The sequence below is a fragment of the Phoenix dactylifera genome, chromosome 16 (assembly GCF_051530095.1).
Source record: "Phoenix dactylifera cultivar Ajwa chromosome 16, Ajwa_hap1_PhDact_Kaust_v1.1, whole genome shotgun sequence".
NCBI classification, from domain to species: domain Eukaryota; kingdom Viridiplantae; phylum Streptophyta; class Magnoliopsida; order Arecales; family Arecaceae; genus Phoenix; species Phoenix dactylifera.
In genome coordinates, this window is record NC_143205.1 from 9,200,915 (window position 1) to 9,227,133 (window position 26,219).

At 36.9% G+C, this 26,219-nt stretch overlaps 1 protein-coding gene and 1 long non-coding RNA gene across 7 annotated transcripts in view; one reads left to right on the forward strand and one right to left on the reverse strand.

Moving 5' to 3' along the window:
* The window catches only part of LOC103696677 (ABC transporter G family member 45-like), a 33,271-nt gene extending 18,080 nt beyond the window's left edge, over nt 1–15,191 (forward strand). For both annotated transcript variants that reach the window (XM_008778363.6, XM_089927964.1), the window contains 14 exons: nt 5,077–5,378; nt 6,905–7,503; nt 7,607–7,767; nt 7,887–7,990; nt 8,254–8,419; nt 8,528–8,700; nt 8,806–9,138; nt 9,249–9,539; nt 10,285–10,368; nt 10,448–10,581; nt 10,662–10,889; nt 10,974–11,145; nt 14,584–14,838; nt 14,922–15,191. In XM_008778363.6, coding sequence (XP_008776585.6) covers nt 5,077–5,378; nt 6,905–7,503; nt 7,607–7,767; nt 7,887–7,990; nt 8,254–8,419; nt 8,528–8,700; nt 8,806–9,138; nt 9,249–9,539; nt 10,285–10,368; nt 10,448–10,581; nt 10,662–10,889; nt 10,974–11,145; nt 14,584–14,838; nt 14,922–15,191 — 3,272 coding nt within the window. The remainder of the gene's footprint in view (nt 1–5,076; nt 5,379–6,904; nt 7,504–7,606; nt 7,768–7,886; nt 7,991–8,253; nt 8,420–8,527; nt 8,701–8,805; nt 9,139–9,248; nt 9,540–10,284; nt 10,369–10,447; nt 10,582–10,661; nt 10,890–10,973; nt 11,146–14,583; nt 14,839–14,921) is intronic.
* Nucleotides 1–26,219, reverse strand: part of LOC120105452 (uncharacterized) — a 44,217-nt gene that overhangs the window by 12,245 nt on the left and 5,753 nt on the right. Inside the window, exons 1-4 of one of the 5 annotated variants that reach the window (XR_016398782.1) lie at nt 15,235–15,365; nt 13,088–13,212; nt 12,863–12,994; nt 7,851–8,007 (exon numbers count right to left, since the gene is read on the reverse strand). This is a non-coding gene — a long non-coding RNA (uncharacterized LOC120105452). Of the gene's footprint in view, nt 1–7,409; nt 7,675–7,850; nt 8,008–12,862; nt 12,995–13,087; nt 15,366–26,219 lie in introns of those variants that run through there. The other 4 variants (XR_016398784.1, XR_016398785.1, XR_016398783.1 and 1 more) reach the window with 4 other exon arrangements.

Here is a 26,219-nt window from a genome sequence, read left to right on the forward strand (position 1 = left end):
AGTAAAGAAATCATGATAGTTCCTAATAGGCTTGGCCCTGAATAAGATTTAGCACAATTAACATTCTCTCCCCTCCTGCAACAAAAAAAAGGTGCGGGGAAGGAATATCAGTTCTTTCCTCCACTCCACCTCGGCTGTCTGTTTGAATCTCATCTTTCCAACCACTCACCACCTAAAGCTTGTAGCCCCCCACCTCTCTCTCTCTCTCTCTCTCTCTCTCTCTCTCTCTAATTATGTATGTTCTGTTTACTTGTGTGTTAAATAATGAAAAGAAAATGTAAAGGTAACCAACATCCACTCTCTTTTTTTTTCCCCTTAATTTGGCAAGAATTCTCTCACGTTTCTTACCATTTCCTAAAGTCCCTCTCCAAGTTGGAATTTCTCTAAGATGCCCATGGCCCTCATTAAAAGTATGTAGTTTCTTTTTCTTCGTAGGTTTTTTGCTTTCCATAATATCTTTTTCAACTACCACGTGTGCTATTCTACTAGATTATGTTGCCCTAAAATGTGGATTTATCTTCTTTTTTATTTTACTGTATTCTTAGGTTTTTGAATTACTACGTTGTTGCACAATGGAACAATGAAATGATTTCTTTCTTAAATGTCTAAGTTTTTTATTTATTAAATTCACAAACATAGACATCTATATTATCATTTTCTAGAGTCCTTTCATAGTATTATAATATTATTGATTGTGTTGCCTACATAGAAAAATGTCCATGACTTTAGAAAGAATTTTTTGTGTGAAGAATTTTAATAATCGCCAATAATGAAAATTCTAAAAGCTTTTATTATCATGGCTGCTGCACATTTTCTGTGACCTGCATCAGAATAATCGTAGCTCTGCCCATCGGATAAACTATAAATGGGAACATGGTGGTGGAAATTGCATTTCTGATGTTTACATATAATTTCCTTTTATAATCATCCATTTGCTTTCCAATCAGCTCAATTCTGATTTTTATTTCTTTTTTTCTTTCAAAAAAATTGGAAAGAATCATATGATCTCATCCAATGCGGTCCAACCCCCTCTATGATATGCAAGTTGATCCTAATCCTAACCAAGGTTAGCCGAACTGGTACCAGGACCCATACCGATCGGCTCCCAGTTCAGTATCGTATCGATATACGGTATGCTATAGCGTGCTGGTTCCGAACAGGCACACCGTTTTTTTTCGTTTTTTAAGTTTTAATAAAAAGTAATCATTTTTTTGGTTTTTTGAATGATTTTAAGTCTAATTTGATGTTTCTTTTTGTTTTTTGATGTTTCTATCACCCCAGTACACCCTAAATGATGCTTCTTGATGTTTTGGAGTCATTTTTCTGCGTTATCGTGGCATTTCTCTGAAACAATGCTACCTTGGAGAGGCAAAAATCTAGCAAATTCGTATTATTGGGTTTGCTACCTTCAGCCTTCTGTGTTAGCATCAGGCCGAAACCAAAATGCAAAGAAAAAAGCCGGCGATCTTGGCTGTGCACGCTAGGAGAAGCAACATAAAATATCCAAAAATCAATTAGTGAGATATAAAACATATAATTATACAATCAATTACATGTATTTAAAGTATAATATACATACCTATATCTAGAATTCCGTCAAGTAACAATGTCTTTGTAGATATCCAGATCATTAGCATAATCAGAAGCACATCAGCTCACCCCTCTAAACAAGCGGCATTGTAATCATATTCGCTCATCCCATAAGGAACGACTCTGGGTTATAACTGGTCTCAGATCTCTCACTGAAGCTCCGGCTCTAAGAGGTGTCCTCTGGCTAATAATACAACTGTGGAGGGACCCATCCGACTATATCGGCAATAAAATCCAACCCATAAGGTGCTCCGAGCTGTGTAAAATAGTAGCGACTAAAAAACAATGCCTCAAATACACCATGTCCATATTCATATGGGTCACAAGCTGCTTGTGGATGCAGGTAATAGAATCTAGCAAGGTCCGCCGTACCGGTACCGGTCGGCGTACCGGTGGCGGCCTAGATCGGTACGAAACCGGTCCTGTACCGGTCCGTACCGGTGGCGTACCGGTCCGAACCAGTTCCGTACCGATCCGAAGGTTCTTCAACAATAAACTACCGGTACCGGATTCCACGTTGATCCGGTACCGGTCCCAGGCCGGACCGGTACGGCAGACCATGAAATCTAGCATGCAACTTGAAACTTGATACGTCTATGGATCCTACTCTACATACGAGATCATTTGCAGTTGCATGGTATCCTTCTGAACGACCTCGAAGAGCCTGTCTCCTATATACAATCGTATCTTCATGGGCTCTACCAACTTGTACACCGTAGTTTCTATTCTGTGTGGCTTGCATAAACTAGGACTTACTGATGAATCGAAAATCACCCTGCGGTTGTATCTCATAAACAGTGGAATCTACCTATTGCTCTGCATCTACCCTAGTCTCACTGGCTATGAAATGGCCGATCGTGGAGGCAATTCTAACTTATCAAGCTCCAACTTCTGTTGCTAGCCCACAAGCGATCCGATCATGGGATCATCCTCATTCTGAACAAAAGCATTGTAGATCGGATCTGTGTACTTCAGCTCTACTTCTTCCTAAATGCATTTCAGCCTCAACCTCATATTGTAATAAACATATACGAGGTCATTAAGGCACCTTTGTGGCAAGATGGTTCCTCTACTTGCTATGGATAAGGACGAAGGTAGACCAGTTGCGCTCACAACCATCCGACGAGACCATCTAAGAGAGGATCCAAATGGCTAGCCGTTTAAGATTTTTCACCGACAAACCAAAATGCATCCACCATTCAGCTGCAAAAGTACTAAAGAAAATTATATATAAGATAGTATCATATTAGTAACTATCTAACATTAAGTAATACTTATCGTTGATCTCTAATAGACTTGGATTCATGCTTTTTTTACTTACGACAACTATCGAGACTCCAAAGCTGTCAGTGCCCTCCCAAAATATTTTCTTCTATAAAAAAGATACATGTTATAATATGTTAATGATTAAAGACATGAGCTAACTTACCTATGCTACTTAAGTTAACTTACCTCTTATAGACATAGGGTCGTGACTTACGGATCAAGCTCCATCTTGTAAATCATGTAATGCAGGACGACCAGAAGTTTCTCATCTATATCAATCCCAGGTACAATGTACTGGAACCTCAGGTTCATGTATGGTTACCATAACAATGTCTGTGACATAATCTCTCTTAAAATGTATAGTATGTATATAATGTAAATCGACCCCGTCATGTTGTAAGGAACCCGAAGCCAAGGGTCATGCTCAAGGTAGTATAGCATATATGCTAATATAGATCATGGTGACTGAAGTCGATTGGCAAAAGTAGCGGCAGTAGCAATATTAGAAAGACGATAGAGAACGGCAGCATTAGAAAAAAAATAATAATATAATAGTGGTTTACAGTATGATATCAGAAGGACTGAAGGACAAACATTTCATGTAGGCAATTAGTGGGCCCATCGCTGGCATTAGGTATCTTATGACACCTACACCGCTTGATTAGATCAAATATAGGGATGAAACTTTCCAAAAACTATGCAACAGGAAAAAGTGAAAATGCTCTAGCCAATAAGGCTAAGTGGCATTATGGGTGAAATTTTATATAATTTATCCAAAAAAATCTACTTAATATCAAAGTTCGCCTTCTCGGTACCAGACCCCGTACCAGTGCCATACTAGCATAGTATCGGTACGGTACGCAGTTTTTTTGGCATACTGAATGTTGGTACGCCACTAGTACCAAACCAGTACTGTACGGTACGTTCGGCACCATCCGATTCGGTACGGTACGACATACCATGCTTAATATTTTCAATATCTGATCCAGCTTGAATTCCACTCATTTCCCTCCCTCCCCCTCTCACTCTCTTTTCTTCTCTTTCCTTCTCCTTCTTGGGCGACGATGTCTCAGTTTTTTTGCCGGAATCGTCCCGGTCCGCCACCGGTATGGCTTGAGAAGCCTTGAACCGGGTGGTTTGGGACGATTCCGCCAACCTTGATTATATGATTTATGGCTAAGTGGCATTATGAAAAAAAAATCCTTGAAAGAAAAAGAAAATGGTGTAAAACAGAGAGATAAAGAAGTATGAGCGAAAATAACATAACAATGTAAAGTACTAAGAAAGGGGGGAAAGAAAACAAAAGATGTAGATAGCCAAACAATCTATCTATTATAAATGTACGCGATCATGTCTAACATGAACTCACTAGAATAATTGAATGATTAAAATACCCCTTTGGTGAGGCAAGTCAATAACAATGCATAATCTACTTTTAGAAGCCAAATAAATTGTATCTGAAAATATTCTTAGGGGCCATACCTCACATGACATTTATGCAAATAGAATAACATATAATAAAATTTGAACATAAATTATAGTGACTTTCTACATAAATAAGATATTTAAAATTATTTTTAGATTCATCTATTTATTTCATAGAATATAAGTTTGTAACGTTTTAATTTATCAAAAAATAAATAATGAATTATATGAATGCCTTACCAAAATAATTGTTTAATCAATTTAAAGATTCAAGAATTACATTAGATTTTTTTAAACAAGAAAAACATTTAAAGTGAAAATCCAAGCACAATTTAAAATATACCGTGATCGTATTAACTATTTTATCTTGTTTCAGTATAATGGCAAGCACTAAATAAACCATCTATTCATTTTTTTTATATTTATAGTGTTTATGTTTTTCAATTTTTAAGATGTTACAACCAATAGTCTAGATATAATCATTGTAAAGTTGATTAAAGAGAAATTCATATTGGGAAAAATAAATGATATTCTGATAAAGAATCTATTCGGGAAAAATAGCAAACCATAGTATTATAGGCTTAAATATATTAGACTTATATTTGAAATTGGACAAAGAAAAGGAAATGGTATTGTGCACAAAAAATGTCAGCCTATATTTTTTTTTACTAGCAAGAAAATATATCGATCAAATTTAGGAAACAACATCAATAAAGTTACATGAAAATCATTAGTTTACTTTTTATCTATTTTTTATATAATGAAGAATGCATATATAAGGTTTTTATGTTACAGGAGAGATGCTAGTTGGCCTTGCAAGAAGCTTCTTTATGGATGACATATCGACTGGTTTAGATAGCTCCACTACCTTTGAGATTATCAAGTTTCTCAGGCAAATGGCACATTTACTGGATCTTACCTTAGTCATTTCCTTACTTCAACCACCACCCGAGACATTTGAATTATTTGACGATATAATCCTTTTATGTGAGGGACAAATTGCTTATCAAGGCCCTCGGGAGAATGTTCTGGAATTTTTTGAGTTAATGGGTTTTAAATGCCCAGAAAGGAAGAATATAGCAGACTTTCTTCAAGAGGTACTTGTTTATGAACTAGTTTATTACTCTTTAACTATGATTCTTGACATTTTATAGCAGTATTTTACATTATATTGTTCAAAGTTTGAGTTCACTCTATCAATCTTAAATGTTTTTGTAAACTATGAATTTTGCTCTTAATTGAAATAGCTGGTGAAAAATAATTTATCAAGCTAGTCAGATGTACTCTAAATAAAAATATATTTATGTAAATTATTTTCTTTAAAAATCAACTAAAACAAAAATAAAAAGTAAGATCAAATACAACTAAGTTCATGTTTTAGCTAATGTCATGATGCTGTGACAGTCTAACTTCAGTCAGGAACAGCAACACAATGTTCTACATAGAAAAGTCAATGTCATAATATGCTATTAGGTTAGCAAAGGTTTAGTCAGATGCAGATTTATTTCGTATTTAATCTGATAGGATGATATGCAGTGAAGACCCACATCCATTAATTAAATGGACCAAAAAGTGTCAGCAGCTAAATATTTAATAAGATGCAGAAACAGATCCACATGTGCTTATATAGCAAGATTCGTTAGACATATCCTTTCATATAACTGTTTAAGTAGTAAAATGAAATTTCCAATCAAGTGTTAATCAGAGTACTATATTTTGTTATCTCTCTTTGTGCTGTAGAATTCTACTGATAATAACACAAAAGCACTTAACTAGAAACCTACCAGTTGAACTTAGTCCCTAAACCAAACACTTAGATGCAAACAGTCCACCAAAAAACCCATGCCTGTTATAGTTTTATTCAGTTAAACATCATGTAACATGTTTCCCTCGATTTTCTACCTTAACATAGTAAACCTGTCCGACAAACAACCTTAGCTAAATTATAAAGCTCCAATGCATTGACAAAGAAAATTCAACATTGCAACATATTTAGTTATCCATGATTACCATACTGTATCATACACCACTTAACAGTAGCTTACTCCTTTCAGAAACATGAACATGAACGATCTTTCAACACCACTATGTAAGCCCCCTCTTTTGTTAACTTCCCAAGGGGTTCATGCTTCAATACGTTGTTGCACACTTGTTTTTCATTTTTGTCCTCATTCATCTTTCACTTTCCTCACAAGAAGGTACCAATTACCTTCTCCCTATCAACTATTTGGGTATCTTATTCAAATTCCCATGCATCTCTTGGATCATTCCAACTTGTCACACAATACTAACTGTTACTTTTCCTTAACTTTCAGTAACTGCCAGTAAACTCTTTACTGATAAAGTGCAAAACTGCCAGTAAAAATTTTAGAAAGCTATTTGACATTCTTTAAGGACTTCCAGTAACTTCCCCCAAGAAAAACCCAAAACTTCTGATAAAGTCATTTAATTATCATCTTAAAAACTTCAAATTTCTTTAAAAAAATTGTGGTTAAAGTTAAACCATGATCGGCTTAGTCATTTAATTATCATCTGATAATGGGTTTGCATTGACTGAATTTATCAAATACTCATCTGTTAACATCTGAAACCATTTTAACATTTGCTGCTAAATTATGGACAGGTCACTTCAAGAATGGATCAAGGACAATATTGGGCTGGTAATCAACGGGAATACCGATACCTTTCAGTTGGCAAATTTGTAGAATCCTTTCATTCTTCTCATCTGGGTCAACTTCTAGAGGAGGAGCTCTCCAAACCAAGTGACATTGCAAACAGCAATTCATCAACTAAAATCAATGACAGCCATAAAATCTCAAAGTGGGAAGTTTTCAAGGCATGCTTCTCAAGGGAACTGTTACTCTTAAAGAGGAATTTCCCAGTGCATTTATTCAAGATCATACAGATAACACTGTTGGCAATTGTGATCATGACACTTTTCCCCCGAACAGAAATGAATCACCAGTCAATCATGGATGGGAACAAGTTTCTTGGAGCTATCTTCATTGGCGTAGTAATAGTGAAGTTCAATGGCATGACTGAGCTGGCAATGACAATAAGGAGACTTCCCATTTTCTACAAGCAGAGAGAATTGTTACACTTGCCTGGGTGGGCACTCCTTCTTTCAATTTTCGTCCTTAGTCTCCCAATGTCACTGGTAGAGACAGGTATATGGACCTGCTTAACATACTTTGTTATTGGCTTCGCACCATCAGCAGTTAGGTATGACCGTATGAGTCATTTTTTTTACCACTCCAATTAAAATAGAAATGAAATAAAAACTAAAATAGGCATGTTTGCAATGTTCTTCCCTTGGTTCTTGTAGGTTTTTTCAGCAGTTTCTATCACTTTTCTGTGTGCATCAAATGTCGATGAGCCTTTTCCGTTTCATTGCTGTATTGGGAAGAACACAAGTAATGGCAAACACCCTAGGGTCTGCAACTCTTATTGCAGTATATATACTTGGAGGCTTTATCATATCAAAAGGTCAGTTGTTTATTCTTTGCAAATTTGGTGAAGCAAATTATAACAAAAATCCAAGAATGTCATTTGATGACTTAAGGACTCACCATTTCCATCCCGACTAAATTTGTCTCTTCAATCAGACAATATCCAACCATGGCTGCTTTGGGGATACTGGGCCTCTCCCTTGACCTATGGACAGAATGCAGTAGCACTCAATGAATTTCTTGATGAAAGATGGAGAATGGTAAGGTCTCATTTATCCTGGCACATAAAAAGTTCTGTAAAGTTAGACGTGCAGCTTCGCATGGATTAATAATAGATCACATTCCAAATAGAAATACAAAGAAAGTCTTGTCAGACTCATTATTTTGAAAAATCAGTTCAGAAAAAAGGCTGCAATTGAGAATCGATAATAGTCTTTGACAAAATTAAATTATTAGAACATATGAAAAAATTTCTCATGATCTTCTCTTATATTTGGTAAACAATGATCTTTTCTTTTGACAGAAAGTACATTATGCATACGTTGATGCTGACACTGTTGGGAAGGCTGTCCTCAAATCGAGAGGGATGCTCACAGAATGGTATTGGTTCTGGATATGTGTGGGAGTTTTACTCAGCTTCTCTCTTACCTTCAACATTCTCAGTATATTTGCTTTAGAGTTTCTCAACCGTATGTATTCTTTACTTCACCATGTGTTTTACATGCTTTAACATATCACAAAAGAATAAAGCTAAATAGATTTGAGGATTTCTGATCCCAATCATTAACTTTTTGCAGCTCCACACAAGCATCAAGTCATCACTGGTGCTAAAGCTGGGGGCATGAAACAAAACAAAACAGCTGATGAACAAGAAATAAATGGGACAGCACCAAGGCATGGAATGATTTTGCCATTTCACCCTCTGACCCTTGTATTTGACCATATCAATTATTATGTAGATATGCCTAAAGTAAATCCTCTTACTTTACCACCAACTCACACCAAGTATTCATTGAATCCAATATTGATCACAGTTTTTTCTCCTTATGGAACATATCTTTATTCCCGTGATCAGGAGATGAAGAAGCATAAAGTAAATAAGAAGAGGCTTCAGCTTTTACAGGATGTCGGTGGTGCATTCAGGCCGGGAGTTCTAACTGCACTAATGGGAATAACTGGTGCAGGAAAAACCACATTGCTAGATGTTTTGGCAGGAAGGAAGACTGGTGGATTCATTGAAGGCAATATAAAAATATCTGGATATCCAAAAAAGCAAGAGACATTTGCTAGGATTTCAGGATACTGTGAACAGACAGATATCCACTCTCCGTTCGTAACTGTATATGAATCGCTACAATACTCTGCATGGCTTCGTCTGCCTTCCCATGTTGAAACTCATGAAAGAAATGTAGGTTCCTCAAAACATATTTCGTTCCCTTCTTTCCTTTGTTCATAGGAGGAATGCTTGTCTATTGTAATCAAAGTAAATCTAACCAGGACATTTATCCCCAACTTTAGATGTTTATAGAAGAAGTCATGCGCTTGGTCGAGCTAATGCCACTGAAAAATGCAATGGTGGGTCTTCCGGGAATCCATGGTCTGTCAGCTGAACAACGGAAAAGGCTCACAATAGCAGTAGAGTTAGTTTCTAGCCCATCCATTATATTCATGGATGAACCAACATCTGGTTTGGATGCTCGTGCTGCAGCAATTGTCATGAGGGCAGTGAGAAAGACAGTGGACACTGGGCGCACTGTTGTTTGCACAATCCATCAGCCAAGCATCGAGATTTTTGAATCTTTTGATGAGGTAGGTACTAGTTTTGAATTTTGATGATTTACATTCTAATAATCACAAGAGGAAGATAAGAAATAACATGGTGCAGTAAGAGCTATAAAAATAATAAACAGAATTATTAATTCTTCTTAGGTAAAATATGAAGTTAACATCAAGCAAGAGGAGAATATACATGCTTAGACAAGAACCAACTAACATGGTTGTGCAAAATTTCCTCTTAAGATCCAAGCTAATGAAATGTGTCCTATGATACTCCTATCTATTGTAGTATACTTGGACTTTTCAATGTCTACATGTGGACTGATTTTACATTGACAGAAGACTACTTGAAACCAAAAGAATCTCGGACTTGGGTTCAAATAAGGGAAGAAAATATCATAAAATTGGGCAAAGAAAACCCTGAATTATTAACATCATAGAAAGGATTGCAATCTTGGACCGTACCACCTAGTACTGGGTGTATGATACCATACTAATAGGATACTGTGACTCGGTATGCCCCCGTATCTAGTGTCACCGAGGTATATATTGTACCAGCAATCAGTATGGGATGTACCAGTTGGGCACTAGTACGTGGTCCAAAATTGAGATTGCAAATCTTGCATCATGTAGAATAATATTAAAAAATCTCAAAGCTTCCATGGCTGTGACTGATATTTTACCATGCCCATATAGTCTCAAAATAAGATAAGGTCATCAATACTACAAAAATGCTCTAATATTAATTATTGGCTTTTCTATTGACTATGCTTTGCAGTTACTACTAATGAAAAGAGGAGGGCAGCTCATTTACAGTGGTTCTCTAGGCCCTCTATCTCGTAATATGATTCAGTATTTTGAGGTAAGATCATTTCGGTTGCATCTCTTTGCTTTTAAAATGGAGAGAAGATGGACAGGTGACTTTGAGCCTTTCTGTGCAGGCAATCCCAGAAGTTCCTAAAATCAAAAATGGCCAAAACCCAGCAGCATGGGTCTTAGACATTACTTCTCCTGCCATGGAATATAATATTTGCATAGACTATGCAGAGATCTTCCGCAACTCTTCTCTATACAGGTAAGCTAATAAAAGGGTAAAAAATAACAGTGAAGATAAAGAAAACAAGATCATCATTGATTGGATACTTTATGTCACAGAGAAAACATGGAACTAGTTGATGAGCTGAGGAAGCCAACGCCAAATTCACAGGACCTGCACTCTCCATCTGGATATTGGCAAAGTTCAAAATCTCAGAGCATGGCATGCTTGTGGAAACAGCATAGATCATATTGGAAAAATCCAGAACACAATGTTGTTCGTTTTGTAACTACAATTGCAACTTCACTTCTTTTTGGCATAGTCTTCTGGCAAATTGGTTCCAAAATGTGAGTTCAAAAATCAAAATAAAGTCTCTAGTCCCTGCTTCTTGATTTCAAAGATCTTAACTTGGTTCTTTCACTGAACAACAGTACCGAGGAGCAAGATATTTTCAACATACTAGGAGTCATGTATGCATCAGCACTGTTTCTAGGCTTCGTAAATGCCAGCATAGTGCAGCCTGTTGTGGGGATGGAGAGAACTGTATTCTATCGAGAAAGATCAGCTGGGATGTACTCTTCCATGCCCTATGCTATTGCTCAGGTACTCGGCTGTCCGCATTCATTTTATACTGAAGTAAATGATTCTACTGAAAGTTTAAGCTTGATGAATCATTATGGATAAAATGTTTTCAATTTTCTGTGAGAAGCCAAAACATATAGAGGCCAACTGAGCCTTGTTTTTCTTGTTTTAGAGTCCATTTTGATAGTTTTTAGTGAACGAAGTACCTTTCTAGGAATCATATCAACATTCAAGCACTCTTTTAGTTGTAAATTTAATTTGAAAAGAAATGGCAGCATTTTGATCCGATTTTTCTGTCATTTCATAAGTTGTAGAAAATGTTTATTACATTAACTAGTTTCATCTACTGGTACCAATCCATTTCAACCAAAATAAATACTATCAGTAAGACAGTGATACCAATACACCCCTGCACCAGTATCATACCTGCCAAGGTTTGTCGTAGCAGGCCGAATCGGATAGTACACTCCGTATAGTACCGTACCAGTTCGGTACTGGTGCCCGATATGGGAGAGGTACCGGTACTTGGTACGAAAGGCGTACCGACAGTCGGTATGCTGAAAAAATCCTGTATCGTACTATACTGACATAGTGATCGTATGGTACTAGTACAAGGTCCGGTACTGAGACGGCGAACCTTGATCCCAGCAAATGGTATTTCACCTCTATCTTATTATCCCAGAACTAGGAGACATACCATGTAACGGCACAACCATACGTACCAGAACACGTAAACCTTGATCTGCAGATTGAGGTATTTCATTCCAGTAGCATGATGTGCTAGCATTGCCAAAATAGGTTATGGGTTATTCCATGTTATGCCAATGCTTGGCACATGCTAGAAAATACCATGTGCCCAGCACTAGCATGAAGCCAGTACCATGCTGGCAATCATATTCTGATAAAGTATTGACATGATAAGTATTCTGATGCACTGTGTGTGCTCACCTGCACTTTTCTTCCAATATCAACAAATCATTTCACTTCTGACTAAATTCCTTTCCAAGCTGGCTATGGCCAAACTAATTCTAGACATTGTTTCACCAAAATAGAAGGGGAAAAAATGTGAGCAATTATTTGCTTATACAAGTGGTAATAGATCTTTATTTGAAATGGCTTTACTGTTGTTCCAGAAATAATTTGAAGAATGGATAACAGAATTTGTTATCATACATAGAAGTCATGGTTCCTCTTTGGGAGATATTTTCTATGGTTTGTAATAGTAAGCAACACTGCCCCAACACAAGTCCTTAAGAACAGTGCTATTATCGATCAAATTAACTAGGAAAGTTTTTCAGAATTTCTTTTGAGAAAAGGAAGGGTCCCACCTGTATTATAATTGCCTTGGTCTGAATCTTGAGGATGATGCACCACTCAAGACTCGAACTTAAAACCTCCAGATCTAAGTTGAGGGGTATGACCACCAACATTTTGTAAGTAAGTCATGTAAAGAAAAAACTAGGTTCTTGTAGCATTGAGAATCAGAAATATCGGCTAATAATGTGCTACAAAATGACAAGAATTGCATTATGGACATACTAACACAGTTTTTGGCTAAAGGAATCTAGCATTATGAACCATCTTATAGATATTAGGCCATTTCTAACGATTGCTTTTTAATGTGTATATCATAGTTTTAACTTTTAAGTAATTAATCATTATAAAACTATGTTTACACAGTAATCATAAGGCAAGCTCAACACCATGGTTGAACAATAGTATGTTTCATGCACTCCACCTATCCTGTTGATACTATGAGAAGCTCCCTGATAGATAGTAGTCCACTCCAAGTCCAAGTACTGCCTCGCATAAAACTCTCTGTATTTGAAAGCATTGGATGGGCATGGAGAGCACCGCTGGCACAAGTGTCCTATTGCATGAGAAAGGTTTTAAGGGGGTTAATCATAGACCAGACAAGCTATCCCTGAGTTAAAACCATGATGATGAGACAATAGAGATTTACCTATCTTCGGTCACCGTCAACAGATCGCATTACCCTTTGAAATCATATGTACCATCCTTACTAGCCTCAAATTGATCTCGTCTTCTAGAGGATTGAGACTTGGGGAGCCTCTCATGGTGTAGGTTCTTCAATTTCCAGTCACATACCAGTTAATGCAAGAAAAAACATATGTAATTATCTTTTAAAAGAAAACCTAAAGATAAATTGGTTTTTCGTGATCATGTTTTTGATGCAATGCAACAAAATGATTTTGCATTATTGCTGCATGCAATCCCTAGAGCAGAGTACAATCTTCAAAACAAAAATAAAGTCAAAGAAGACTGTTGTGTGGAACAACTCTGAACCATCCAAAACTTAAGGTTTTTTAGGATAGTAGGGCGCTAAATTAAAAGGGGAGAGCAGAATATGAGTCCATAACATTGCAGATAAGCTCAAATAATGTGCATTGAAGCAACACATGCCAATGCAAGCCAAAAAGCAACGGTTCTTGGTCGGCAAGGGCATTAAAATAGTACAGACTGTTGCCCATAACTTACAGGCATGTATGTACCATAAATAACAAAAAAAATATGAACCAGAACTTACCACATAATGATTCATTGTTGTAAATCTCAAAAACAGAATCTATGTGATTAAACTATTAATTTCAGATGTAATATGGTGTAATTTCCTGAAAACAAACTCCTTTAAAGTTTGAACTGTATGCTTGCTACTCACTATTTATAACATCAACTAATCCGGAAGTTTAGAAGTTCTCTCATGCTTGGAGAAAGTAAATATATAGACTTGCAAATTACAAGGACGTTATAAACATTAAATAAAGGATTGTTCGTCTAACTCATTTCTGCAAAGTATTATGATATGATGAAGCGAGGGTAGGTCTTGGCGCAATGATAAAGTTGCTTCATTGTAATCTACATGTCACGGGTCTGAAACACGAAACAGCCTCTTCACATGTAGAGGTAAGGCTGCGAACATCTGACCTTCCCTAGACCCTGCAGTAGCAAGAGCCTCATACACTAGGACTCCTTTTACAATGACATAATGAAGCATTACTATAAAACTGAACATAATTTTAACAATCATGATCAGCATAAATTTCTATTAAATTTTTAAAAAAGAACAAAAATAATTGAACGGTGTTTTGATCATGATTGTTAGGGACACTCAAATGAACCAAACATTAAGTGCAGAATATCTCAAGATCCTCAAAAAATAGGATGGACTATCCCTTTACATGGATGGTCGGTCCTGTATGAACAGATTATTTTCCATGGTCCATCATAAAAGTGGGAATTTGGATTAAATACAAGAAATATCCTCCAATCACATGTATCAAATTTGTACTAGTATTGTGGCATCTTACTCATGAGGTATGTCATGAATACAGAGTCAAAGCTCTGATAGAAAAGAATGATATATAGTTAGCATAACTTCTTCTCTTTCAAGCTTTTGGTTGAAATGAAATCTGAATTAAATTTGGTTTTCATGTGCAGGTGGCTGTTGAAATTCCGTATGTTATATTGCAAGTGGTTATCTTCTCATTTATTGTATATCCAATGATAGGATTTCAATTCACAACAGTGAAATTCATTTGGTTCATGCTCTTCACGATGTTAAGTTTTATCTACTTCACACTTTACGGGATGATGACAGTCGCACTCACACCAACCCAGGAGATAGCTGCTATGCTCTCCTTCCTCATCTTTATCTTGTGGAATGTCTTCTCTGGTTTCATAGTTTCTAGAAAGGTACATAAATTCCCTAGCTTCACTATTATTTTTGCAAAAAGCCACACAGGATGCCACAATGACAGTTGACTGTGTTATTGCAGATGATACCACTTTGGTGGAGATGGTTTTATTGGGCTGATCCTGCAGCATGGACTGTTTATGGTCTAATGTTTTCCCAATTGGGTGACAGAGTTGAACTTATCCATGTCCCAGGGAGCTCAGATGAGACCATAAAAGAGTTTCTTGAGGATTACCTTGGTTTACAAGATCAATATTTCCCACTCATAGTAATCCTTCACATTGTAGTTATTGTCTTATTCTCATTTGTGTTTGGTTTCAGCATCAAACATCTAAATTTCCAGAAGAGATGATAATACTGAAAACAGACATTAAAAGCAAGGAGGAGAAGCATACTCAACTCATTTGAGTTCACTAGCAACTTCACCACAAGAGATTCAGATCTTCAATAATCTTTTTTTCCCTTTCCCTCTCAGTTCATCCAAAGGATAGATCATTGGGATCTAAAAATGTTTCATGCAGTGTAAAATGATTAGAGCATCATGTCAAAAATGTAAGTTCCTAATAAGCAGTAGATAAAAATTTAAGATGTAAATACAGAATTGTATCCCCCAAATGAAAACAAGTTGAAAAAGAATTGTGTGCAGACAAAAGAACTGGTGTAGCAATAAGTAAATAAGTACAGATTCTAGTTGCAGGCCTACTAACATATGAAAAAAATATGTTGCAAAGAATCATTCTTAGATCATTACCACTTGGTAATCTAATATTGTTTACAAAGGTGGAAATACAAACTAGACTTTTTTCTTCATTGAATCAACTTGACAACTCCATGACGGGATGACAGACCAGAAACATGGTGAAATGGCATATATAACAAACTAAAACTACTTAAAATAACTCAATTATTCTATAATTATAAAATAACTTCCATATAATTACAAGACATAAATAAACTCAAAACTTGGCCATTTTCTCAAATTGATTAAACAATTTGACAAAATAGTTGTTCCTGAACATAGGTCTGAGATGAACTTGAAGTCATGGTTTGCTATATCGCCCCGTACTGCCCGGTATGGGGCATACCGTACCGGGAGGAAACTGGTACAAAACTTAACTTTAAGTTAGTACAAGCCCCATACTAAGGCATACAGTCCCATATCGAGGTATACCGACATATACCGAGGCGTATCGACCTAATATCGAGGCGTACCGAGATAAAAATTTAAAAAACGGTTAACTACAAGAGTATGCCGTACCATACCGAACCGATAATATACAGATAAGGTATCCGATACCGAGATTGAGCACCTTGCTTGAAATAATTTGAGTTAAAGTTGACATGGTTAACTTTCAAGATGAATAAACAAGTTTTAAACTATTTTTTGTGGATAAATTATAAGAAACAAAGATGAAGAAACAGAGTTTAGGTTAAGAAAGATAATTGATTGTTTGATTTTCGGATGTTGATTAATATTTAGTGGATTCAAAAATATAATCCTATTGTTGTTCCTCTTGTAACCTTGATGCAGGTTCAGGTTTATAACTGAAAATAATGGGAAAACCTACTTATAGATTTTCTGTCACTTACATTAAAGGCCCATCCCTAAAATAAATGACAATCTAGGCATGTTTTTTTTTTCTCTCTATGGATCCCAATATCTTAATTCCAAGATCTTTACTTGAAAGCTCTTTGCTACAAAAGACAATTATCCTCAGCCCACCAGATTTCCGAATACAACACATACATATAAAGAGTTGGATTAATGTATCCCCATAAATTTGTTTCTATCTTGAACCTGGCAAGAGAGAAATTCATAAAATATCTAAATAAAAAAGATAAAAACTATAGATATACATCAAAATTATATGCACCAAGTGGGATTATACTAGGGTTTCAGTCAAAGATAGGGATAGTGGAAAAAGGACTAACAATATAGTAATTTCATAATTTATTGAATGAGGCTTCTAAATAAATTATTTAGAGAATCACAAGGAGTTCTATGAGGATTTGCATGAGTGTGTTTAGTCCTACACTAGGTTGTGTATTAGGGAGGTCTTGAGTACTTGAGGATGATAGTGTTATTTTGATGATTAACAAGTAATTATCTAGAGCATGCTATAAGTTAAATTGATACTTCATTTATAAGTTCATTACTCTCAGTACATTTGTTTAATTGAAAATATATATATGGTCTTGTTCATTTGGATGAATCTAACCTTGAGAATGCAGCAAAGTGTGGATTGAGTCGACCCATAGGTTGATTGGGTCGACCCCGGCACATCTAGGAATCATCTGGCACACTCCTGCAAAAACAGCACAAATGAACAGTGAGTTGGGTCGACCCAAGGTAAGCATGAGTCGACCCAACCTCCAAAGAACCTCAAAACGCAAAGGAAGAATGCTCACTGGATTCACTGAGAGGGTCGACCCACACAGTGGTTGAGTCGACCCAAGCTTGAGTCGACCCAAACTCTGAGAGGGTCGACCCAAAGGGCAAGACAGAAAGACAGACAGAAAACGGTTCTCTGGAATTACTGAGAGGGTCGACCCAAGAAGAATTTGAGTCGACCCAAGTGAACTTTGAGTCGACCCAAAGAATGGTTGGGTCGACCCATGGGAAGGAAGGCTGAAATTGAGGTTTCTGTGGTTACTGAGAGGGTCGACCCAAGAAATGGTTGAGTCGACCCAAGGCAAAGTTGGGTCGACCCAAGGACAGGTTGAGCCGACCCAAACACGGGCTGAACAGTAACGGCTAGTTCTGCAGATGTACTTTTTGTCCTTCCCAAGGCATGTAACGGCTAGTTTTTCAAATCTGACGAATGGGGCTTGTCCAAGGAAGGTTGAAAACTATTTAAAGGGGCACTATTCATCAGAATAAACAACTTTTGAGTGGGAAATCAAAGAATACACAAGAAAACCAAAGAGCCCTAATCTCCTTCATCAAGAGCTTCATTCAAGAATCAAAGAAAGGGATTGAGCACATTCAAAGAGGCATCAAGAGCTCGTTCCCCCCTTGAAGAGTGAAGCTTCCTTGAAAAAGAAGAGCAAAGCGACTTCAAAGCGATAATTTCTTTCTAACTCTTCTTTATTGTTCATATTGTTTTATATGCTCATTTAGGAGTTTAAATCTTTTCTTTTCATTTGCTTAAACACTTTGTAAAGGTTCGTTGGTAAGCCCGCAAAACCAACAAAGGTTTTTGGTAAACCCGGAAAACCAAAGTTGTATAGGTTCGTTGGTGAGCCCGCAAAACCAACAAGGTTTTTGGTGAACCCGGAAAACCATAGTTGTAAAGGTTCGTTGGTGAGCCCGTAAAACCAACAAGGTTTTTGGATTGTGAGCCCGGAAAACAATCCAACTGTAATCCGCGAGATTATAGTGAAATCCCAAGGGTACGCTTGGGGAGTGGACGTAGGTGCTAAGGAGAGCACCGAACCACTATACATTGTTGTGTTTGGATTGTGCTTGTGCTTTCATTCTCTCTTGCTTTATCTTTTATTCTTGCATTAGTTAACTCACACAATTAACCTAAGAAAGCATCCACCTCACTTAATTACGAAAGTTTTAAAAGCACCAAAAGTTTAAAAGAAACCAATTCACCCCCCCTCTTGGATTGTCACCTTGGGCAACAAGTGGTATCAGAGCAAGGTGCTCCAATAGTGCTCATTGATCTAACAATCAAGAGTTAAAGATCATGGCAACCCAAGTGGGAGGGGCAATCCACGAATAGACCACCTCTATTTAATGGCACAAACTATGCATATTGGAAAGCTAGAATGAGGATATTCATTCAAGCTTCAGATTATGAACTATGGCAAATAATCACTAGAGGACCTCACACACCCACACTCAATATAGAAGGCACTATCATACCCAAACCAGAAATGGATTGGAATGAAAATGATAGAAGACTAGCACAGTTAAATGCAAAAGCCATAAATATACTTTATTGCTCTTTAGATGTAAATGAATTCAATAGAATATCCACTTGCTCCACTGCCAAAGAAATTTGGGATAGACTTGAGGTCACACATGAAGGGACCAATCAAGTCAAGGAATCAAAGATAAACATATTAGTACATAAGTATGAATTGTTTAAAATGGATTCTACCGAGTCCATAACTGATATGTTTACTCGTTTTACTGATATTATAAATGGGCTTAAAAGTTTAGGAAAATCTTATTCTAATTCTGATTTGGTGCGAAAAATTCTCAGGTCTCTACCAAGGAATTGGGAGGCCAAGGTAACCGCCATACAAGAAGCAAAGGACCTCAACACACTGCAGCTAGAGGAGCTTCTAGGATCACTCATGACCCATGAGTTGACTATGAGGCAAAATTCTGAAGATGAGGTCAAGAGAAGAAAGCCTATAGCCCTAAAGACTACCACCCCTAGACAACAATCTGAATCAGAAGATTCAGATGATGATGAAGATATTGATGAAGAAGGGATGGCAGTTCTTGGGAGGAAATTCAGAAAATTCATGAGAGGTAAGAATAGATTCCATAAAAAGAAGCCCTTCTCTAAAGGTAACTCAAGCAAAGAGAAGGGTAAGGACAAAGAAAAGGGTAAGGACAAAGAAAAGGAGAAAGAAACCCCCATTTGCTATGAGTGTAACAAACCCGGGCATTATAAGATGGATTGCCCAGATTTGAAGTGGATGGCAAGAAAATTGAAAAAGAAGAATTTTATGGCTGATTGGAGTGAAAGTGAGGAATCAAGTTCAGAGGATGAAGATCATCAAGACACGGCCCAAATATGTCATATGGCCAATGACGATGAGGTAGATTCTGAACTTGACTGTGATTTTACTGTTGATGAATTACATGATGCATTTTTAGAACTCATGGAAGAACATAAGAAAGTAATTAATAAAAATAAAGCTCTAAAAGAAGAAAATCAATCTCTCATTAAAGATAAAATAAAACTATCTAATAACTATGAAACGTTAAGTAGGAAACTTGAAAATGAAACCAAGAATCTAATTGCTGAAAATATTAAGTTAAAAGAAGATGCTGAAAAGTATAAATCCTTGGTAGATAAATTTACTCTTAGTTCTACCAAATTGAATATGATACTTGATAGTCAAAGAGCTGTATATAATAAGGCTGGTTTAGGTTATAGAACAAATACAAAATAAAAATTCTTAAAGAATATCTTTGTAAAAGCTAAAAATGAAAATGTTACTTGTTATTGTTGCAATAAGATAGGACATAGAGCATATGAATGTAACTTTAGAAAGTCTAGTCAAAACAAATCAAGTAATAATCAAAAGATTAAATTCAAGAAAGTTTGGGTTCCAAAAGGAACATGGAGTACTAACCCTAAAGGACCCAACTTAGTTTGGGTACCTAAAGTTTCATCTTGATTTTGATTGCAGGTGTGTCTTGCAGCTGATAAAGTTGAAAAACGTTGGTATCTAGATAGCGGCTGTTCAAGACATATGACCGGTGATGAAGATCAATTTGTCACCTTGGAACCAAAGAAAGGTGGAGTAGTAACCTATGGAGACAATGGTAAAGGCTATATCATTGGAAAGGGTAAAATTTTCATTGCTCCATCTGTTTTTATAGAAAATGTTTTGTTAGTTAAAGGTTTGAAACATAATCTTCTTAGTATAAGTCAATTTTGTGATAAAGGATTTAAAGTTACATTTGAAGCATCTGTATGTATAATCACAAATCCTAAAGATAATAGCATTGTACTTGAGGACAAAGGCAAAGAAATATTTACTTAGTAGATCTTCATGAATTAGGCAAGAAAAATGGTTTATGCTTAATTACTAATGAAGAAAAGAAGAATGAAACTAGTTGGCTTTGGCATCGAAGACTAGGACATGCTAGTATGGAATTAATATCAAAACTAGTTAAGAAGGAATTAATAAAGGATGTGCCAAAATTGATTTTTGAAAAGGACAAAATATGTGGACCATGTTCATTAGGAAAACAAACTAGATCATCTATTAAATCGAAAAATGTAGTATCAACAACTAGACCATTTGAACTCATACATATGGACTTATTTGGACCTACTAGAACTACAAGTCTAGGAGGAAAGAAATATGGACTAGTCATTGTTGATGATTTTTCAAGGTATACATGGGTTTCATTTTTGGCACATAAGAATGAAGCATTTTCAGAATTTTTGAAACTATACAATAAAATCATAAATGAAAAGAAACTCACATTGGTAGCAATTCGAAGTGATCATGGCACGGAATTTGAAAATCAACACTTCGAGGAATTTTGCACTAAAAATGGAATATCACATCAATTTTCAGCACCTAGAACGCCTCAACAAAATGGGGTTGTTGAAAGGAAAAATAGGACATTGGCAGAAATGGCACGCACAATGTTGTGCGAGTCAAATCTTCCAAAGTACTTTTGGGCTGAAGCTATAAACACTTCTTGCCATATTCTAAATCGAGTTTTAATACGACCTATAACTAAGAAAACTCCTTATGAACTTTGGAAGAATAAGAAACCCACTGCAAAATATTTTAAAGTGTTTGGATGTAGATGTTTTATCTTAAATAACGGCAAGGAGGACTTAAGTAAATTTGATGCCAAGTCAGATGAAGGTATCTTCTTAGGATACTCCACATCTAGCAAGGCATACAGAGTATTCAACAAAAGAACCTTAGTAGTGGAAGAGTCGGTCAATATTATATTTGATGAGTCTGATAGTGAGTCTGCTAGGAAAGAAAACTCTATTGATGATGATACAGGAATTATCGATTTTGAGAAGTTAAAAATTGATGACGTACCAAATCAAGATAAGGGAGATGATTGCGTGCCACCACAACCCCAAGACATGCCAAAAGAATGGAGGTATGCACATGGACATCCTAAAGACTTAATTATTGGTGATCCATCTCAAGGGGTAAGAACTCGATCCTCTCTTAGAAATTTAAATGATTATCTTGCTTTCGTTTCACAATTAGAACCTAAAACTTATGAAGAAGCTGAAAAAGATACTAACTGGATAAATGCCATGCAAGAGGAATTAAATCAATTTAAAAGAAGTAATGTATGGACATTAACTGAAAGACCAAAGCATAATTCAGTAATTGGAACAAAATGGGTATTTAGAAATAAACTAGATGAAAATGGAGTAGTTATAAGAAATAAGGCCAGACTCGTAGCTAAAGGATACAATCAGGAAGAAGGAATAGATTATGATGAGACATTTGCTCCTGTAGCTAGATTAGAAGCTATTAGATTACTTCTAGCATTTGCATGTTTTATGGATTTTAAATTATATCAAATGGATGTGAAGAGTGCATTCTTAAATGGTATTATTGAGGAGGAAGTATATGTAGAACAACCTCCAGGATTTGAAAATCATGAATTGCCAAATCATGTGTTTAAACTACATAAGGCATTATATGGATTAAAGCAAGCACCTAAGGCATGGTATGATCGACTAAGTAAATTTCTGCTTGAAAATGATTTTTGTAGAGGAAATGTAGATAAAACTTTATTTATCAAAAGAAAGGACAAAAATCTATTAGTGGTACAAATATATGTAGATGACATAATCTTTGGTGCCACTAATGATACTCTATGCAAAGAATTTGCTGATTTAATGCATGGAGAATTTGAGATGAGTTTGATGGGAGAACTAAGTTTCTTTTTAGGATTACAAATCAAACAAACCAAAGAAGGCATTTTCATTCATCAAACTAAGTATACAAAGGAAATACTGAAGAAGTTTGGGAATGAAAATCATAAGAGAATTGGCACTCCAATGAATCCTACTAGTAAGCTAGACAAAGATGAAAAAGGAAAAAGTGTTGATATTAAGCTTTATAGAGGACTAATTGGATCCTTGCTCTATCTTACTGCTAGTAGACCCGACATTGTATTTAGTGTAGGGATATGTGCTAGATACCAATCGGATCCTAAGGAGTCACATTTAAGTGCAGTTAAGAGAATCCTTAGATATTTAAGAGGAACTACCACCATTGGATTATGGTACTCGAGAGACTCATGTCTAAATTTGCTTGCATACTCAGATGCAGATTTTGCCGGATGCAAATTAGATAGAAAGAGCACAAGTGGCACATGTCAATTCTTAGGAAGCAATTTAGTATCATGGTTTAGTAAAAAGCAGAATTCAGTGGCACTATCCACAGCTGAAGCTGAATACATAGCTGCTGGTAGTTGTTGTGCCCAAGTATTATGGCTCAAGCAACAATTAGAGGACTATGGAGTTAAACTAGATAATATTCCTATTAAATGTGATAATACTAGTGCTATCAATCTCACTAAAAATCCAGTTCAGCACTCTAAGGCCAAACACATAGAAATAAGGTACCATTTCATTAGGGATCATGTGCAAAATGGAAATGTATGTATTGAGCATATATGCACAGAAAAACAATTGGCCGACATATTTACAAAACCATTGAGTGAAGATAGATTCTGTATGCTCAGGAGGGAATTAGGTATATGTGATCCTTTTATTGAATAAATATGAGAGGGAGCTAGTAGTCTCATGATACATTCCTCTAACTTCAAAAATCCCATGAAACATGAGTCAAACTTGTTATCTATAGATTTCTTACTCATGTATCATTGTTCCATAAAGAGCTTATAAGGATTGGAAGCAAGGAAAACCTTTTAGAAGCAAAAAGGGAGAGAAAACAAATTTCTGCACTTGGGTCGACCCAACCCAGAATATGGGTCGACCCAACGTTGAGTCGACCCAAGAAAATTCTTGAGTCGACCCAACGTCGGGACCCCACTGTTATAAGGGGGCCCGAGAGCTCATCTAGGGCACTGTTTGCCCTTTGTCTTCTTCCGAAAAGCCTAGTCCCCACTCTCCAATCTCCACTAAACTCTTCCAAACAGTAGATTTCCTAAAGATCTTGGAGAAATGGGACCCAAACGAGCCGTAGCCAAGAGATCCGGAAGAGTGACCCGAGTCCAACAAGAGGAAAGGCGCCCTACCGAGCCTTCTCCCGTGTCTCCACGACGTGAGGCACGTGCGGAGGTCCCTCCTCCTCCTTCCCCCTCAGTGATCCTTGCAAGATTTGCGGGGAGGCCGGTTACTACCGGGAGAAGGATCCATTCGGAGTTTTTCAACCAAGAAGGATTTAGGATTTGGGAATGGATCCAAAGACAAGGTTGGGAGTATCTTTGCTCCCTTGATGTGGTGGTTTACCCCGGGTTGGTCCAAGAGTTCTACGCCTTCCTCAAGACTGGTATGGGAGGGCTTATTTCAGATGTTAGAGGGTTTCGGATCCGTGTATCCGAGGAGAGCTTGAGTGAGCTACTACGCCTACCCTGCACAGGAGCTACTCCGGAGAGGCCAGAAGACAAAATGGGAGCCTTACGATTGATCATGGAAAATGAGAACTTCGACTTCTCTCAGAAGGTAATAGCTAGTTCTCTTTCCGCCGAAATGAGATTATTGCTCAACATGATCAATAGGATTTTATTTCCAAAGACCGGGAGATTCGATCTCATCTCAGAGCGAGATCTTGCAGTTATGGAGTGTATAATTCGGGGGATTCTCCTAAATCTTCCGGCCATGATATTGAGGCAGATGAGAAAGGTAATATGCAACAACAGGGTATCACTACCTTATGGTATGATACTTACATTGATCTTCCGTCAGCATGGGTTACCTCTCGAGGAGGAGGCATTCAAGAATCTGCATCCCACAGACACGTACACTGCACGGACACTCATACGCATGGGATATGCGAAAGTAAACGGGCAGTGGATTCACACCGGTGCAGGCATTCAGGGTGAGGCACCAGAGGGAGAGGCACCAGAGGATGAGGATGAGGAGCCTATGGATCATCCTACTGCACCCTCAGAGGCTGGACCATCGTCATCTGCTCCTCCGACAGATACGGATGACTTCTGGAGCAGGATGACAGAGCTCATGACAGCCCAGGCGAGGACTATTACTGACGGGCTCACGAGCCGATTAGACGCCCGGTTGGATGTCATGTCTGCTGATATCAGTGATCTGAGGCAGCAGATTGGAGCACTCCGGAGAGAGAGGGAGACACATGGACCATCTGTGCCACAGGCTGCTGAGTCAGAGATATCGGCACAGAGTCATCCAGCTCGACGTGCTCCACGCCAGACTCAGTCTCACCAGGCTCGACCTCCCCTCGCCACGTATGCTAGGAGGATGAGGACTAGATCCCAGCCATTAGATTCCCCCTAGGCTGATCTTAGTATCTATGTTTAGAGCCTAGGCTAGAAATCTAGTTCTCATATGTATCTTGCTTTTCCCTTATATCTTTAAATCTTGATTGAGGAACATTGTACTTATCTTTATTTTGGGCATTAATGTATGAAAATGTTCCTATTTTGATCAATGAAGTCTGAAGTTTGTTCTTTATTGCATCTTTTTCCATATATATGTTTTTGATGATAACAAAAAGGGGGAGAAGAGAAGGAAAGAGTATATAAAGGAAAGAGTATATAAAGGAGAAGAGAAGGAAAGAGTGGAGAAGAGAAGGAAAGAGTATATAAAGGAAACGAGAAGAAAAGAGTATATAAAGGGGGAGAAGAAAAGATAGAGTATTCACTTCGAGAAAAGAAAGAGTATTTCATTTGACAAGTTAAGAAAGAGTATTGATTTTGGGAGAAGCAAAGATAGTGTTTAAAGAAAAGAATATTAATTTTGTGAGAAAGAGTGAGTAAAGAAGTTATGAAAAGAAAAGAAAAATAAATGGGCAAACAAATTGAAAATCATATAAGAAAGCTTATATATCTAAGGGGGAGCAATTTGTAACAATGAAAACCATCAAATCAAAAATTTCTATCATAATTCAGAATTTGGCACATATAAATTCAAAATTTGGCACGCTCCTCTCTCACCCCGATACATAAGCTGAAACTCATATTTTATCTCAAATTTTTGAAGTTTCATTGCTAATGAATTATAAATGAAAGGGGGAGCCATTCAAAAAGTCAAATAGGCAAATTTTGAATAATATAGGGGGAGATTTCACAAGTATATATGAAAAGCTGAAATTCTGAAATTCAATCCCTTTTATAAACTGATTTTAAAGACAAGTATCAATAGGCTTATACTCTTTATTTTGTAATCATCAAAAAGGGGGAGATTGAGGATGATAGTGTTATTTTGATGATTAACAAGTAATTATCTAGAGCATGCTATAAGTTAAATTGATACTTCATTTATAAGTTCATTACTCTCAGTACATTTGTTTAATTGAAAATATATATATGGTCTTGTTCATTTGGATGAATCTAACCTTGAGAATGCAGCAAAGTGTGGATTGAGTCGACCCATAGGTTGATTGGGTCGACCCCGGCACATCTAGGAATCATCTGGCACACTCCTGCAAAAACAGCACAAATGAACAGTGAGTTGGGTCGACCCAA